This window comes from Grammomys surdaster, unplaced genomic scaffold (assembly GCF_004785775.1).
Source record: "Grammomys surdaster isolate TR1022 unplaced genomic scaffold, NIH_TR_1.0 126531, whole genome shotgun sequence".
Taxonomy (NCBI): Eukaryota; Metazoa; Chordata; class Mammalia; order Rodentia; family Muridae; genus Grammomys; species Grammomys surdaster.
Window position 1 is genome coordinate 13697454 of NW_021621323.1, and position 19134 is coordinate 13716587.

The 19134-nt window shown below is 39.2% G+C and overlaps 1 protein-coding gene across 2 annotated transcripts in view; it reads left to right on the top strand.

The window, feature by feature from the left end:
* Positions 1-19134, top strand: part of Ank2 (ankyrin 2) — a 567056-nt gene that overhangs the window by 514088 nt on the left and 33834 nt on the right. Inside the window, exons 28-35 of one of the 2 annotated variants that reach the window (XM_028760361.1) lie at positions 8977-9201; positions 10656-10754; positions 11733-11887; positions 14293-14504; positions 15026-15230; positions 16646-16742; positions 17936-18164; positions 18968-19093. In XM_028760361.1, the coding sequence (XP_028616194.1) occupies positions 8977-9201; positions 10656-10754; positions 11733-11887; positions 14293-14504; positions 15026-15230; positions 16646-16742; positions 17936-18164; positions 18968-19093 (1348 nt within the window). The remainder of the gene's footprint in view (positions 1-8976; positions 9202-10655; positions 10755-11732; positions 11888-14292; positions 14505-15025; positions 15231-16645; positions 16743-17935; positions 18165-18967; positions 19094-19134) is intronic. The other variant, XM_028760362.1, reaches the window with a different exon arrangement.

A 19134-nucleotide genomic window follows, 5' to 3' on the forward strand; every position in this document is an offset into this window, starting at 1 on the left:
AGAGAGAGAGAGAGAGAGAGAGAGAGAGAGAGAGAGAGAGAGAGAGATCTATAGAAATTGGTCTACAACAAACCAGTTCTTCTTAATTTCAAATGTTTATTATACTGACTTCTAGTTACTCAAATCAGTATGGGGACTTTAAAGACATCAATGTCCAGGGCTGGAGAGATAGCTCAGCTGTCAAGAGTACTTCTCGTCCAGAGGAGCCAGGTTCAATTCCTAGCACCCACATGGCAATTCACACCTGTAACTCCAGTTCCAGGGGACCTGGGACCCTCATGCAGGAAAAATACTAATGAATATCAAATAAAAATAAATCATTAAAGACATCAATGTCCAAGCTGCATCCCAGTCCCGTTACACCAGAACTTCTGTTCTCAGGCTGTTTAGGAAAGTAGGTAGTGTTCTTTGAAGTCAAAAGACCACGTGACGAAGAGGAGTCTGATAGTTAAGACTATGCCTTGACATCAGACTGATCTGAATTCAGACCCTGATACTGACTCTATATAGCAGTGGGCACATTGGGGAAAAAAAATTCTCACTTCCATTTACCTATTTCTAAAATAAGTGTTATGAATTTACTCCATGGGAGAATTTTTAAACAGGAAGTGCTTTTAACATCATTAAATTTTACCTTGAATCAGTAAGTACTCCACAGAATATAGCTTTTGCTATTTCTATGTTCTCCTTAGACAGATTCCATATTTCTCACAAACTTGAAATTGGTTAAACAAAATGTGCCCTGAGTCTTCTGAATGGCAATATAAATATATTCCGTCCACGAGGGCGAGATGGGCTTGTTTCTACCAGGTAGCATCATCTATTGATGTGTCTACTGTAGTGGTCGAACAAACAAGGTGCTGCAGGTGACTTTAAGGAGAGGAGAAATTACTCTTGAGAACTCAGTGCTTCCAAGGGCTGCAAAGTTTGAAAGTGCCATTCATATCAATGTGTACAACATTTTCACATACCTTGTAACACTGACTTTTTAATTATCATATTATAGGTTCCTAAGTAGTAGCTGTTAGATATTTTTCAAGGATCTGAGTTTTAATATACCCAAAATGTAAGAAAAACGTGACATTTTTTGGTAAGGGAATAATGTAGAGAACTTGTGATTATTCCCAATGTGTCCATGAGAGTGACGCTGTGTTACATTCAATAGCTGTCTTACCTTCAAGCTACAGCTTCTTGCACTAATCAGTATTGGTAATCTACTCTCCCTCTACTTCATGTTTTAAAGATGCCCCTGCAGAGAATGACTGGGTCCATGATTAAACTTGCCTTTCTCAGTAGATACATTCAGTATCTGGCAAATGAGTCTTTTTTTTTTTTTTGAGTTGCCTGACAGATTCATAATGAATCCAGGAAACAACCACTCTTAGAAGCTCCTCATGAAGGTCATACCAGTAGTTTGAACAAAAAAGTTAATTCTGTCAGGTGGTAGTGGTGCATGTCTTTAATCCCAGCATTTGGGAGGCAGAGGCATACAGATCTTTGTGAGTTTGAGGCCAGCGTGGTCTATAGTGTGAGTTCCAGGACAGCCAGGGCCACACAGAGAAACCCTGTATCAAAAAATCAAAACCAACCAGCCAAACAAAAACAAAACACCAAAAAATAAATAAATAAAAAAGAAGAGAAAGGAAAAAGAAAAAATTAACTTCACAATTCTTAATTGCATGTATGCATAATGAATTGGCTGATATGAGGCCATTTCTACCAATATCTAGTTTTGTAATTCACTTTATATATTGTTATTCTGAAAGTCTCTGTAATGGTTTAATGACAGCCAAATGCTTCGAATTAAATACCAACTCACTGGGTGTTAGGATATGCCACAAGTAAAATAAAGCCTCAAGAAAGGAATCTTTTAAAACATGCTGAAGACAGGTTTTGTTGTGACCCTTGAACTACACACACACACACACACACACACACACACACACATTAGTCACAAAAGATGTATTTAAATGCAAATCACAGAATGTTTGAAATGTGAGGTAGCCAAATCTCTTCTGCATGGGACAACATAGCATAAGTGCTTACAGAAGTACTTCTAGTATTTAATTTAGTTGTTCCTATTTCTTAAAATACCCTGGGAGTTCTTTGAGATCCATTTATGCTAATTCTTTCAGATGGAGAAAAGTGTTTTATAAAGTAGCAGATCAACTGTTCTAGAAGACTATTTCTGGTGCATTAGAGAAATATACTTGTATATGTCAGCAAACATTGGAATGTTATAAAACCCTATGGGATTAAGGATGTACAGACTTGTGGGTAAAAGAGTAATGGAGAGTAGAGATTATACATTAGGTTCAAGGACCATGATGCTCAAAACAGTCAACGAAGTCTTGGGGAGATGCATTAAGATTATTTTTGCATAGATCTTCACTACCCAGTAGTAGGTGATTAATGTTACCTACTCTGCCATAAACTTTATGCTATTATCTGCCACAGAAGGCATCCTTTAAGCTATATCTTTCCTGCTTTTGTTTCTTCTGTTGTAGCCCAACAGGGAATTATCTTATCTAAAAAGTATTAAATAATTTCCAGTGAACAACAATTGAATCAAAACCCCATCCATAGAATCCAAGACTTTATATTTGTCTTTATAATGTCACTTGGTGCTTTTTAGCTTCTTGAACACTTAGTCTTTACTGAGTGTCTCCATGAGCCAATGCTAACTAAGGCTTCACTTCAATATCCAGTGAATATGTAACTTCCCCAGCTTTCTAATCTGGGATGAGCCACAAAGGCTCAAAGCTTTCTCTTCTCTAAGCATGTGGAGAGTGACATCTATGTTATATTTGCATAGAGTGATATCTTACTTGTATTTCCATCTTTTTTTTTCCAGTGACTACTGTGTCGGTATATGAGTTAAATATTTCAATCAAAGTCACATCTGATTTCATTCTTTATATTTCACTTATTACCTCTTTCTCTGTGCTAAAGTATCTATTCTGTTGCAGCCGCGCCTCTCCATGTCTTGATCGTGACAACAGCAGGTGAACCTCTGCGTAATTCCTTCTCTGAACATGTGCCCCCTCTGGTCCCCTCCCCTTTGCCATTTCCTTCTGCATATGCCCCACCTCAGGATGCTTTAGTGTTGATGATGTCTAGCAAAATATATGCAGGGGTTTATGTTGTCTAAATTGAGCCCATTGCTCGCTTTCCCTTACCCAGTACCAGCAGGTACTAGGTGAGTTGGGCCAACATTAAGATGGACTCCTGTCTTGGTCATGGCCTCCGCATCGCAGATGCTTTTGTGAGGAAAAGCGCTACATCCAACTGAAAGCTTATGTTCCCATGACTAGGCAAATTGGCGGAGCTGTTTTGAAGTTTTATTAAAGGTTGTGATTTTTAGTAGCACTCAGACCCTTTTCTTCTTTGTTTTGCTTTATCTTGCCACATTCTAGGTGAGCCAAAGCCCTTTTTCTTAATGGTATTTTTTCTTGCTAGCTCTATTCTTAAGTTCAACCTTTTGATATTTTTGGAAATTATGTTATGGAATGACATCTCCACATTGTAAATATGGCAAATATGCTATGCTATTTAGATGCAGTTATTTTTAAAGTTCCCTTTGGGCTGCTGATTAAAGGATTTTTATTCTGTGGGCCATCCATTATGAGAATATGGATTATCCCTCTCTACATAAGACAATTTTATATTTTCATTCTAAAAGTTCAATTAGTCTTTTTATCTTTTCTCAAGCACACCATAAATGTTCACAAACACGGGGATTGGTAAATAATTCCTGAGTGATTTATACAAATTTGAACTACCCTTTTCAGTGTCATTTTTCATCCACTTTTTGGTTTGTGGAATTTGAAGAACTAGGACGGGACTAGGAAATGATGGAGAAAGAGGCCCCTGGTGTGGTTTCGGATAGTACCACCGAGTCAGAATTGATGCCAGGCCCTCTGCTGTGTACATGGCATCACTGAAGCACCCTGATGAGTCTTTTCTCTTGTCTTTCACCCAGTGACTAACTCCGAATGCTGCAGTCTCCTCCCTGTTCCCAGCCCATGGTCCTAGATGAGTTAAATGGAAATTTGAAGTATCAGTAACTTTGGGGGGTGGACAGTGCAGTCCTTAAAAGTTCGAATCCTTGTTTTCTGCTGCCTCCTCTGAAGCATGTACCGGTTTAGCTAATGAAATCGCATATTTATCGGCAAGTCCTCTGTCTAATGACAGTGAATTGCATTTGCTTTATTCCTTTTTAAATTGTGACAACGTTGTATCTCACAATTTAGAAAACTTCAGAGTTTCCACTTTGCATGACTGCTGTCATTTGAAAAGTCAGAAGCATCAGAGCCAACGTCCCCTTGCTATTTTTTCCCTGTGTAGTCATAAGACAATGTCTAATGAAATACATCTACACATTTCCAGCAAAGTATCTTATTTAACCACAGGTCAAAAACTATCTTGACTGGAGGTCATAACAGTTTGCTTTCCAATTAGGAAATCTTCCAGAAAATCAAACATTTAAGTAGATTGTCTGATCTAGCCAGCCATTAACTGCATCAAATTTGTAGCATTAGGCAGGAAGTTCAGAGATGAAGTCACCTCTCCTAATTCATGCGTAAGAAAACAAGTGTTAACAAAGTTGCCAAGTTACTTGACTGTGATTACAAAAATAGCTCAAAACAGAGATAAGTCTGGGTCTGGAAAGAACATGGAACCACAGAAGCCTGTGCTGCAGTAACAGAATCCTCCTGATTTTAGAATGTAGCCAACATTGTATTGAGAACATTAAACTCCTCAGTACACATATGAGTACCTTGAATGTGCTTAATAAGTTTTTCCCCAATGTTTTAGGTGATGTATGACATATATTTTAATGACCATGACATTTAAAAGATAAAAAAAGCAGAAAAGAAGAAGATAACGGGGGTGGCCATTTATTGAATCTGTATTCTTTACCCACACATGATTTACTTCTCCCTGTAGCTGTAGGTGGTGATAGGGTCAGCTCCCAGGGACCAGGAGGCTTCCGTGTCACACTCCAGACTATAGAGCTGAGTTTTCAGTCCACATCCCATCTCCTTTACACATAGCTGCCTTGTTAGGTTTCCTCCAGTTCCTTTCATCAGTAAATATTTGCAAGGATCATATTGTCTCATTTCTAATGTCCCCCAAATGTCAGAGTCATACTCATTCCGTTCACTCCAGCAGGTGAGATGACCTATCTCTTGAGTCACTCCTTTCATCCTCCCTCCTTACCCCGCAGTCTTTACAGTAGAAAAGTTCCTTTAGTGTTAGCCTCAGCTCCACACACTGCAGAATAACTGGCTCCTAATTCCTTTAGCCATGCAAGTAGTGGCGCCTTTTGGTATTCTTCCATTTTTTTTTGATGAAAATCTTCAAATGCTTACCCAGTTTTGTGCTAGAAACTGTTGGGATTGAGGGCTTATCTTGCTAGCTTTACCAGTAAACATCCATGGCATCTGAATATGAAGTGCAGTCTCTGTTTCTCCTCCTCTTCCTACATGAAGGAGAGGCCCTGAGAGTACACAGTTAAGTTCTGTCTTAGTTAGTCATTTGATAATTACATTATGAGTCCAATTTGGCCAGAACATTTTACAGCAGGGCTAACCTTTAGTACCCTCTGTTCCTTGACAGTTAGTGGTCATGTCTTCCAGCCCTCTCTGCTTCTTGGCATCTTTCTATTTTGCTTTTTGTTCTCTCTTTCCTCTCAATTACAAAGGAAAATATCTCCACTAGAGTTTGTGATTGTCTGGTAGTCCATGCCACTTCTTCTCTTACTTGGTAAAATATGCATGCTTACGCTCTTCAGAAGTCTGCTGTTTTCCCCTCAAGTTTGCACATTGCACACTTGATTCTACCAATTTTGCTTTGCATTTGCTTAGGACTGTTTCTGGGATCACTAATGACACAGGCATGATTCCCAGGAGGTGTATCTATGTGCTACATCAGTCCTTAAGTTCTGTTATTTCAATTTCTCCCAGTTCAGTGTACCTTCATATAATCTTGTAATCAGTTTTTAAAAATTATCTTATGAGGTTCAAACTATTAGCTTTCACAGTCTCCCATTTTCTACCAATCTTCTACCCAGGAAATACATCAGATCTTTCAGTTCAGCAGAAATTTATATGGTAGAGTCTTTAAAATTAGATATAGTGCTTTCCAGTTGCTATGCTGCATCTGAAAATGTAGAGATTTGAGTGAATCCCGATTGTCATAACAGGCCAGACACCAAAGAATTCACTTACCTCACCGTTTATAAAGCCTTACTGTCTCCGTCCCATGTAAGGACACACAGTCTGTCATAACCTGCTTCTTCGTTCTTACATTCATTCATCTATTCAAAAATTATTCTCGACTCCCTACTGTGTGCTGTAGCCATCCTGTCCTGAGTACTAGGGGGCTGAAATCGTGTTCCCTGTTGTTGCAGCCTTTAGATGATACCTTGATGAACTGACCGATCATATTTTATTGACCAAGGAAATTAGGAAGCAGGTCCAAGCAAGGATGAAATCAGAGAGTGACATCTTGGCTTTGAGTGTGAAGTTCCTGGCACAGCTCCTGACATTTAGAGGAGATCACACAAAGGGATTATGGAAGCAGAAATCAGAGAGGAAGTAAAACAGAAAAAGGGCTTCTGTGACACTACCCCAGGGACACTAATAGAATATGTCAGGGGCATGGCTGCAGATTCACTGTCTTGAAGACAGACCACCAAAGTAGTCTACATGTTCTTTTGGGGAAAGAATTGATATCCTACAGACCAGAGGCCATCCCTGAAAGAATACCATGGAAATAAAAGGGCCTGGCCCATGAGTGCACAAACTTTGTAACTTCCTTCAAAACACATAAATGCTATGAGGGTTTATGACATGTAATAATAATTCCTTCTAGTTTCAGCACCTCTATTCCTTGCTCAGAGTAATCAAGATTTGAAAAATTCACTAGGTGTGATGATACATTTGTAATCATAAAACTTTGGAAGTAAAGGGAGGAGTTCAGGAGTACAAGGTTAAGCTCACAAATATAGAAAGGTTCAAGCTAGCCTGTGCTACCTGAAACCCTATTGCAAAAAAAAAAAAAAAAAAAAGAGGAGGGAGGAAAATTAGAGGAAATATTAATGTTAATTATCAATGAGTCAGAATTATTGCAGTGAGGTTAGGTACTCTGCTAGTTGAAACTGCAGCATTTTAAGGCATCCAGCCTTTAAATGAAAATCAGTGTAAATGTACTCATTTAAAAATAATAAAAGAAAATCTGCATGCTCACCTGGAAATACTTCCAGCTCTTTTCTTTTTTTGAGCAAATGTGTATATTTAAAAGCCAGAAAGAAAATATTTAAGAATTCACATTAAAGACTAATAGTAAGAAAAGCTGCAACCTGTCTCTCATTGTGTTTTGATAATATCCAGACTATCAACAGTTCATGTTCTGTGAACTGTTGCTGTGCATAGCAGCTATTGCTCCTCCTGAAAGCTTGGCTGCCAGGGGAGACTGGTAGGCCTAGGCTGGCTCCTGCATGCGGGAGATCTGTGGCTCCTGTGGTTTCATGCTGCATGCCGTGCTTCAGAGGGTACTCTGGGCTTCCCCGCACTCATTTCTCCTACTGGCAACAGGTTTTCTGTTCAATGGCGTGTCTAATGCATTCTGTGTTCTGCTGCAAAGAGGATGCTATGATATCTTACTGTCCTAAAAATAACATCAATGTATTGCATTTCTATCCCACCACTTACTTTGATGGAATACCTTTCAAATGTTTTCAGTGTTGCCGTGGAAGCAATATCTAGGTGTGTTGATCCGGCTTGGTGCGGTTCTCAGTATCTCAGTAGATCTATGAAACACCTATATGTTGCTTTCACCTTGTTGTTCTTGTGTAAACTTCTCCAACGCATTGGATGTGGGAGAACACTGAGCTGAAGTGATTGTGGACGAGTCTACATAGTGTTCATACATGTCCTTGAGTACATGTACACGACAACTAGATTATTGTGCTGTTTAATTTTTTTGCTCCTGTAGGAGGTGCCTGCCCAAGAGGCCTTGGTGAGTGTCATGACTAACGAAATAACAAGCATTCTAGCTAAGCTGCTCCAAGATTTGTGACCACCCCACAAAGAAACTTAGGGTTTAGTTCCTCATTCAACAGCCTGAGCCTAAGCCACCTGAGATTATCATTCTTTTTGCCATGATCAAAGAGCACTAAAGGAAGCAGAAGTCACAGAGTTGTGTTTGCAAACTTAAATGAGTCTCAACTCCAGTTCATTATTATTTGAGGGAAATCCTGGTGCACCAGTACTTTCATCAGCATGAGCTCAGGCTGCCCATGCTGGACTTATCCTGTAGATACAGAGCTATGGGGGCTCTGTTTGTTTGAGCCATTCACCCTCTGTTTCAGTTAGAATGGTTCAGCACAGAGACCTCTTAAAAGTGCAAATGTAGTTTTAACCAGAAAATAAGTTGGTTCTGTTCAAAACAGTTTTTTCTTTTCCTTCTTGTAACCAGTTAAAAATCTGCATCCTGGGAAAGATGATTTGGGGGGTAAGACACCGTGGCAGTATGGATTTGACCTTGCCATAAGGCCTTTAAGATTGTTCTTTTTAGTCATGAGATTACTAAAATGAGCTAGACAGATGTGATGTTGAAATGTTTAGTTGAATTCACTTAAAACATATACAATTTGGTCTTTCTTATTTGAACACGTGGATTACTTTGGGCAGGTAAAAAGACAGAAGGCTTACCTGTGTTCTGTCCAGTTCCCTTCTAGTTAGTTGCCAACAAAAATTGGAATTATTCTTCATTAGACTATACACAAATTAAAACAAAATAGAAATATGGATATTAGTATAAACTTTAAGAAGTACTTTTCCTCGTGGCATTTACATTTAAAAGAATTGTTCTGAGAAAATGAACAGTCTAGAGAAAGCTAACCTCCCAGAGTGTCTTTATCTCTAGTATTGCTTTGAAGAATGTCTAATTTTCTATTTCAATTTTCAGTTTCCTAGTCAGTTTTATGGTGGATGCCCGTGGTGGTGCCATGCGAGGATGCAGACACAACGGACTGAGGATCATCATCCCACCTCGGAAATGCACAGCCCCAACTCGAGTCACCTGCCGCCTCGTGAAACGCCACAGACTGGCAACAATGCCTCCCATGGTGGAAGGAGAGGGCCTGGCCAGCCGCCTGATTGAAGTGGGACCTTCTGGAGCTCAGTTCCTTGGGTAAGGGTTTCCCATAAACCTCCTACTTAGTCTCCGATGGGCTTGTGCCCTCTACCCAAGATCAATGGGATAAAACACCAAAGGTATGTCAAACCATTTTGAAAAAAAGATTGGCTCCTGTGACATTTTTTTTCTTTTAAATTGGAAACTGTGCCTTGGTCCTTGACTTCACTTCCACGCCTCCCCTGGTCAGGCGTCAGTGAGTTAAACATGCACATTGCTGGTGCTTTTCTTGGATGTGGAATGTCTGCCAGATTCCCAGTGGGATAACTATGTGTTTTAGGCATTGGTAGGTATTACTGCTTTTTGTCTGCAGCTAAGAGGCGAAGTATAAAGAAATGAATGTGCTTTGTTTGAAGCATAAATTTAATGCATTGCTTGGTTATGAATCCAATTGCCACCATCTCGTTGGACAGCAGCCTTCAACTCAACACAATAGGCATTGCCCTCATGGAATACCTAGAATTCAGTCTAAATTACTTTTTCCCATTATCAAAATTGCTACCTTGAGCTATTAAGTCACAGTGTAAAATGAAAATGTAAGATCTAACTTTTACCATGCTCATTTTGGCAATTTTGAGCAGAAGTTGTCATTTCTTCTTTCTTCTGTCTATCTGTAAGGCTGCTGTCATACAAGGTGACACCTCAGTGTGTCAAGAGGTAAAAAGGTATCACCAAATGGTGACAAAAGAATGAAGCTCTGGAGGGGGACACGTTTCAAATCATCTTGAAACAAATTAATTGTATTTAAGTCTTGGTGCTTAAGGCTGAGAGAAATTTCTTAGGAATTAGGATGCATTCTGATTGTTGTCAATGTCATGCTGGGGAGAGTTTCCTGCTTTAGAACTCTGGAAATGCTCTAAAGCCTGTAATTTGGGGCAAATTGTTAACAGGTTGCTCCAAATTACATTCACACCTGAAAGGGGATGTTCCCCCCTTGTAGAACCCACCTATCATAGCTCTTATCAGGCAGAGCTTTGGGAGGAGCCTGTGAAGTTCTGGGTTGCATCAGAAAATGTCACAATGGTTGGAGTCTTTTGATGTTCAGTTCAGAGCCTAACTCCTTCCTGCTCAAGTAGTTGTAGGCTTTTTGACACTCTTCAAATCTGTTGAGGAATATCCATGAAAACGTCTCGCGGCTGTGCAGAGTTTTTATCGTATTCCCAACAGTTTTGAGTTTCCCGAAGAACAATTTTTTCCCCTCCGTTTTTGGCTAGTGCCCTGGCAGTGAACCTGAATAGGAGCAGACTTGACAGCCATGTGCTCCCCCGGCACGGAAGCACCTCCATTGTACACTCTGGGTCTCAGGTCCCTTGCTCTTTGTGACCAATGGAGGGGGCAGAACCAAACGCAGTGTGAAACCAAACTTCACCCTGTGACGCTGGGGTTCTGTGGACACGGTACCTGAAGCTCACTTCTGTTCTTTCTTTCATTGCTGCTTTGGATGTACTCAGTAAACTTCACCTGCCAACGGCTCCTCCCCCACTTAATGAGGGAGAAAGTTTGGTCAGCCGCATCCTTCAGCTGGGGCCTCCTGGAACCAAATTCCTTGGGTAGGAGCGACTTAAAACAAATTGATGGCTGCTGGCCCCCATTCTTCTCCTTCTTCTGCGATATGATTTCTCTTTTCGTCATTGTGCCCATGACATGTCCCTCTCTATGATTTAAACTCTGTATAACCTATCTCTAGTGGACCATTTCTGACCCTTGTGGTATGTGACTTTTATTTTTTGAGTGACGTTTTTATATCTTCTCCCTTAAAGTGCTGTGACCTTCATTTTCGTTCAAGCATGAGATTTGCCTAGTTGTACTCTGTGCTAGTTATGATGTCGTTATGATGAGTTTGGAATCTGTCTCAAAGCAACCTGGAGTCAAGAATGGAAGGCCTCTGTCTATGTTGAATGTGACCTAAAAAAAATCATAAGACAGTGCATGTTCTGGATCCCAAATGTAATAGGCATTGGACACTATTGGGCTATTGACTGAGTGGCTCATTAGAGCCACAGGGTGTGCACATGCCTATTGTTTTCTTGAATGAAGACAGTATGAGCAAAAGCCACAAGTGCATGGCTCATTAGCACAAGTAGGTTACCTTTCTGACATCTCATTTATAACACATTGAATTATGCAATGTATGAGCCATTGTCTTTCTTAACTCATGTCGTCATTTCGCACCTGTAGAACATGTTTTTAGGAGATTGACATACATCATAGACATGCATGTACATTTCTTTTGGTTAAATGTGCTATACCTACATTTATCAAAGGAGACGTTCCAGAATGCCACATGCACCCACAGGGAAATATCATCTGGCTTAAAGTAGAAGCATGTACTTGAAGATCAATGCCCCTGATGCGGAGTGTCGCTGTGCCACCATCCGTTAGTCATTGGGCTCTGGAGGATGGTCCACTGTGTCCCTGCCCCCTAGAATGAGCAGAATTCCAGGTCACTTTGCAACAGACTGTGTTGACTTGCTCGTCTTGAGGTTGGTTATCCTGTCTCCACTGAGTGTTCTGCATTGCTATGTCAGGCCTGTGATTGTGGAGATCCCTCACTTCGCTGCTCTTCGAGGAAAAGAGAGGGAGCTGGTAGTCCTGCGCAGTGAAAACGGAGACAGCTGGAAAGAGCACTTCTGTGAATACACTGAGGATGAACTGAACGAAATCCTTAATGGCATGGATGAAGGTACCTTCGGGGTTGAGGGGTCTCAAAGAAATCTAAGGTGGAGGCATGACGATTACACACTGCTTTAAGATCATCTAGCTGTCTGTGTACTTGTGTGCACATGTGTGCCTCTCGAGGTGTTTTACTCCAGCACGTTGCTTGCTGTGATCCAATTGCAGCAAATTTTAATAGACAATTTAATCCATTTTCTTAACTGTGTTCATGTTAAATTCAGGAAAATAAAGCCTTTCAAGGTCTTAAATGTCTCATTTTAACAAGTATACTCAGCATGCTTTTGTCTTTTGATGAAAACTTGGTCAGATCTAAAATTAATGGTAGAGTAGATGTTGTTTCATAATGAATGGGCAAGAACTTGGTATGCTCTTGGCAGAGAGGTGACGGCCTTGTTCAGGTTTGTGGTTGCTTGAAATGGCATAAACCTAGTATTAGGGTTAGCATTTCTTCTCTATGCAACTTGTGGGTTTTGAGAGTGAGACTCTTCCTCCAACCAAACAAATATTTCAATTTGTGGCTGAAGAAACTGAACAAATCAGTACTGGGTATGATGTGTGTTCTAGATCCTGAGTATAATTGATGTTGGGTACAAGTGAGTTATTGGTTGAGTGACTCACTGGAGCCTCATTGTGATATTTTCAATACCAAGTTTAACAAACTAGATGTTTAAGAAACTAACTTTTAAAAAGTACTAAGGTATTCTGTTGAGAAACTTTAACTATAACTAATATCTTCATACAATAATTTCATTTCTTTTTTAAGCTTTCTATTATCAAAGAGACTGGATTAAGATTAAGTTTATTTAGTCATTCATATGGAGACTTACAGGAAGACTGGATTGCATGCAGACATATTATATACCTATCTTCTTGTGAAACTTTGTTTTTAAATGAGAACTTTGATCTCTGTCATCCCCAAATATCTTCAAGCCATCTGGGCACTAATTGAAATACCTGTCTGACTGGAGGGAGGGGGCCTCATCCTCAGGCCCCATAAGTTGAAGAGAGGAGAGGTCCTAGCCCTAATGCATGGTGCATGCCACTTCAAGTAACTACAAAAACAGAACAAGCCCCTTACTCATTGTCAGGAGCGTGCCATGTTTGTTCAGGGATAGACACATGACAACAAAGCACAGCCATAAGTCAAGTTTATCTGTGAAAAGCAGCCTGTCCACAGCTCCTTTCTTATCTCTTTCTGACCCTGTTGAGGTTGAGTAAGAATAAAGGCCAGGCTTAGATGATAGAAAGTACACTGTCTAGTGTGTAGGTCAATTTCTTCAAAGCAGGGTGAAAAGATCAGAGTTCTCATCAGTGAAAGTGACAACACTCATCTCCTTCCACTTCTTGAAACCCCTTTATTTGCTTTTTGGAGATTTTTTTCATTGATGTCACCATGTGTTAGCGTCTTGCCCTTGGATGAAGACCCACTCATAATAATTGACAAGTAGAAGAAATTCACTTTAAAGCCAAGAATCAGTTTGATATATTAACATGTGGAATTATAGGTTTCTGCTATAGTATTGGCCAATGTGCCATTCTCCCATATTTATGATCAGACCCTAGGTCAGCCACTATTTAATATCTAGTCAGGCCAAGCAGTCAGTGAAGAGTTACTACTTTATAGTGAATTGTAAAAAAAAAAAAAAAAAAAAATTCTGAGACTAAGCAACTTTCTATAGTTCTTAAAATTTACTGATACATTTAGTACAGATTTTTCTCTATTTCAAATCAAATTTTCTGTATTGCCCTAAATATGTACACTAAAGCAATTTATAGAATCTATTGTCCCACCCTCTGCTCTTAGGTAATGTATTTGGTAAGTCATTGGGTAATGTATTTGGTAAGTCATTAGCATCAGAGGAATAGTGAAACCCTGATGTTGAGCCAAGGTACAAAACATGCCATAGGACAGAATAGATAAAGAGAAACCTTACCCATTCACTGCAGAGTTTATTATTGGACTACTCCTCCAGAACCCAAAGGACCATATAATTTCTTGAAGCCCCAATAGCTGGTCTTTGAGCTAACACTGAAGTTTGTAAAGGAAAGGAGTTCAAATGCAGCTTCCTCTCCATCACACGGACCAAGGGTAGCACATGTTCATTCCCACTGCAGGTTTGCCTTCAAACACCCTCACAGAGACAGCACTGCGTGGATGCTTCTGGCCCAAAGTGCACTTCTTTTAAGTGTTCTAGAAAGGCCTGAGTTTCCCACAGTGTACTTGCAGACCGCTGTCAGCTGATAAACTACCTCCAATATTTATCTATTTGGCGTCAGGATAACCTTGTGTTTTAACTTTAACTAAACGGGGGCTTTGCTGCTTTCCCTGTTCACTATTAACTGTGCCTGTGAGTCGCTAGAATGTTCTCAGGAGTCACTTGCTCTATGAAGACGGATCATTTCTTGTCTCAGTGCTGGATAGTCCAGAAGACCTGGAAAAGAAACGGATCTGCCGCATCATCACTCGTGACTTCCCACAGTACTTTGCGGTGGTATCTCGCATCAAACAGGACAGCAACCTAATTGGCCCAGAGGGTGGAGTGCTGAGCAGCACTGTGGTGTCACAGGTGCAAGCTGTCTTCCCAGAGGGGGCACTCACCAAGCGCATCCGTGTAGGCCTACAGGTATGTCCGTGTAGGATACGATGATCCTTTGGGGGTTTATTACCATTGTTACAATTTGCTTTTCAAATGAGAGTTGAAATGTCACCTAAATAAAGTTTTCCTGAGTGAACAAAGGATAACAGATGAGATACCTAAGCTGGTGCAGGAGCTTGTTCCTAAGTTCAATTCCAGAAACCCTTATGATGGAAGATGGGAACTTCCTCAGGTTGTCTTCTGACCTGCATATGTATACCGTAGCATGCACACATACACATCTAACACACAATAGACAGATAAATAAATTTATACATATATACATATATATATACATATATACATATATATATATACATATATACATATATACATATATAGATGTGTGTGTGTATGTGTGTGTTTAATAGTACTAATCTTATAGCTGCCACATTTAAATCTACCAAACTCATTTGTGAGATAAAGAACAATATTTTTCTGGATATGATAGATATTTGACATAAACTGTAGTACTATATATAGCTAATGTTTTTTTTCTACCTTGAAAGGCTCAACCTATGCACAGTGAGTTGGTGAAGAAGATCCTAGGCAACAAAGCAACCTTCAGCCCAATAGTCACTTTGGAACCCAGGAGAAGAAAATTCCACAAGCCGATTACTATGACTATTCCTGTCCCCAAAGCTTCAAGTGATGTCATGCTAAATGGTTTTGGAGGAGACGCACCAACTTTAAGATTACTGTGCAGTATAACAGGTAAGTCATATATGACTGTATAGTAGAAAATTCTAGAAGAAGATACTTAATGATAGTAAAAAGCTGAGTTACTTTTACCATAGGTAGCTGTGGAAGTTGAGAATATAGGTGAATGTCTGTAATCTCAGTATTTTGAAGGCTGAAGCAGAAGGATTGTGTGTTTAAGAGCTGTCTACACAATATGAAAAGGCCCTGTATCAAAAAGCTGTGGGGTTAAATATATCAATTTAGGAAAAGCATTTTTTTAATTAGATAAGTGAACATAAGGTGAAAAAAAATGAGTTATTCACCAAACAATGTTTCTATATCAAACTATTATACATTTATACATGGAGACATTTTTAAAGTAAATGGTTTTAGTTTTACTTTTTAACCCACTGAGCTATTAGTGCTGCCCATATATATGTTGTATGAAGCCATCCACCGGCTCCTCCCTGTCTATGCAGGAATTTTCCTGGGGTGATCTTGTACAGGCAACTCAGTCCTGAGAACTGACCATCCGACAGCCCATGTGCGGCTGCAGCATCTCACCACGCTCCTCCTCATCCTCCGCTCTTACTTTGTTTCCTCGCTCTTCCACCATGTTCCCTGAGCCCCAAGGTGGGGCAGGATGATAGACATCCCACCTACTGTCGGTGGGAGCAACAGAACAATTGCTTATTCTCAGCGCTTGAGCCGTTATGCATCTCTGCATTAACCACTACCTACATTTATAAGGAGCTTCTCTGACCAAGGCTCACATCTACAGATATAAACAGAAATATTTACAAGGCAGCTTGACGATATGATCGCTTAGCAAAACCACAATCATTTTCCCTAGCCATCAATTTTGACCATGTTTAGGGTACTATACCCGAATTTCCTCCTGTGGACCAGGCCTCACAGAAGGCTCTATAGGAGGACAAGGACAGAATACCTAGTACATAGATATTCAAATAATTTTCCTAAAATTATTTATCTTGAGTTGGTGTCTGCTTTTTTTTAAGTGTCATTTCTTAATATATAGTTTTGATTTATGATTTTTGATAGTTGATTTATGAGAGTTTGTACTCTCATTTTAATTTCATTCATTAACTAACTAATTAACATATGTATGTATGTATGTATGTATGTACATATGTGATGTGGCACTAAAACCTAGGGCATGTTATTTGCTAAGTTAGGCAAGTAGTTTACCCTTGAGCTACATTTCTTCAGTCCCAAAAGTTGTTTAGTTTCGGTTTGATTTGGTTTTGTACTGAGGATTGAACACAGGGCTGTGCACACACTAAGCCAATGCTTTACTCTAACCTGTGTTGTGTCCTTTTGTGGAATGAAGGGGTTACACAGATGAACAGTCAGAAGCACACAGACTTTATTTACAATCAGGTGTCTCTAATCTTGCCCAATTATCCTCCACAATTGTGCTCTTCCAGGTGGAACTACGCCTGCCCAGTGGGAAGACATCACAGGAACCACGCCTCTAACATTTGTCAATGAGTGTGTTTCCTTTACAACCAACGTGTCCGCCAGGTATGTGTGTGCAGCACGGAAAAGCCCATTCTCTCTATTACTTTCTTCCTTCTCAAAATCATCCTTTCTTTCTGTTGTTTGACATTGTTTCTTAACTCTTTCAAAGGGATTTAATTTTAATTAAATTTAATTTTAAATAAGGTCTACATTTACTTTGACATGAATAGTAATAGTCCTGTAGCCAAGTCCTGCCAGTCAGATTAGAATCTATGGTAAATAAGTGTTCTGATGTTAGCTTTAGCAGCCACAGCTGATGTTTCCAGTTCCCAAGGAATGAGAAATTTCCTGTTATCAACAAAACAGCACGGAGAGTTACTCTTTCAATAGAATACCAAACCACGCAGTTCAGGGTATCTTGCTTAGTGGCTAAAGAGTTAGTGTGTTATAGATCCTAACACATTTGCATGTTACTCATCTTTAAGGGGTTGGAGGGATCTTCTGGTTATTCTTTTACATGCCATAATTGAAATTTATATTAGTTCCCATTCACATGTTCTTTAGGTAAACACTTTCAAATTTCTGGTTGGTTTGACTTAGTCTCAGTGACTAATGAGTCCCTTGAAGATGTTGAGGAGACGATGTTGAAACCTTCAGAAGGTTAAATGAATAGACGAGGAATCAAGGAAAATAAATATCTACATCACAGTGTCTGATACTGAACTTTTAAGTACCAACGAGTTATTTTATTTTTTGTATATCTTTTTATTTTAGTTATTTATTTTATTACCAAGGAACTCAAAATCAATCAGTATGTATGTCAAGAGACTGGTGATAAAGAAGAGTGTCCTCCTTTAGAGGAACAACAAAACTAGAATATTTAATTCAGTCTTTTCATTTTGTTTTTCTTTGGTTTGAGAGGGGTATAATTTCTATTGGATGTATTTATTATGCATGGTCATATATTACATAAGGACTTTTTCTTGTAAGTGTATAATGTACATGGAGCATATTCATAGTTGACCTTAAAACATACCGCATGTATTTCTTTCTTAACACCTCCAGACCTCCTGCCTGTCCTGCTGCTTTCTTTGCCATTTCTGCCTGTTTCCCTTTCCTCAGCCTTCTCTCATCATTTTCCTCCCCCATGTCCTTCCTTTTCATTTGATGACTGCATTGATTGTATCAAAGGAATCGATCTGTTTTCAAGTTGCACACTGTAAACTTTAAGTAACTGGTTTTTTTTCCTTTTGTAGGTTCTGGCTGATAGACTGTCGACAGATTCAGGAGTCCGTTGCCTTTGCATCACAAGTGTATAGAGAAATTATCTGTGTACCGTATATGGCCAAATTTGTAGTGTTTGCCAAGTCACATGACCCCATTGAAGCCAGGTTGCGGTGTTTCTGTATGACAGATGACAAAGTAGATAAAACCCTTGAACAACAAGAAAACTTCTCTGAGGTGGCCAGGAGCAGGGATGTGGAGGTAGGAATGTTGTTTTGGGCAGCTTCACTATCAGGTCATTTGTAATCCAGTTATCATAGGAAAAAGGTTTACTTAACTAAAGGAAGACCAGTCTACATTTCTATCAGTTGAAGGCCAATGCCCAAAATCTGAATTTTTTTCAGACAACTTGGATCATAAATGGATGGTCTCTATGTATGTAGATGAATTCCTGTAAAATGTATTTTTATTTAAAAAATTATTTTTATTGAAATAAAAACAGTTACTGATAAACTCAAACTCAGAGTATGTAGATGACTATGAGTTTGTTATAACTATAGCAGCTTAGATGTTTTATTTTTCTGGATTTTCTTTTAAATTACTTCTTTTTGTTTAAGTGTTAGTCCAGATAAATACTTTTTACATTTTTTTAATTTCCCATTGTTATAGATGTTTAGATACTGACATCCTGTGTTCTGCCTCATTGTGATATCAAAAGTTACCTAATGTAAAGTTTATATTTAGGTATAGATGTATATGGATCTTTGTGGGTATCATGATACAACATTAAAAATGAGAAAATTGAATGTTACCATGCCGTTGAAGATACTCGGTATCAAGAAGAAAAGTTGGTGCATGTTTTGACACATTTGTGACAGATGTTAATCAGCTGTGTGAACATTGTCACATATGATTGACTGTTGTCAATCAGCAGTGTGAATATTGCCAAGTATATGTATCTTCAGAACTAAAGGTTCTAAGAACCCCTACTACTTTGCTTGTACAAATGACATAAAAGTGATTCTAGCTATCTTATTCCATGTTGGCTTTCTGTCTTCTCTTAGGTATTAGAAGGAAAACCTATTTATGTTGATTGCTTTGGCAACCTGGTACCACTAACCAAGAGTGGCCAACATCATATATTCAGTTTTTTTGCTTTCAAAGAAAACAGACTTCCTCTCTTTGTTAAGGTAATGCATACATAAAAATCAAAATTAATTAGTCATTTCTT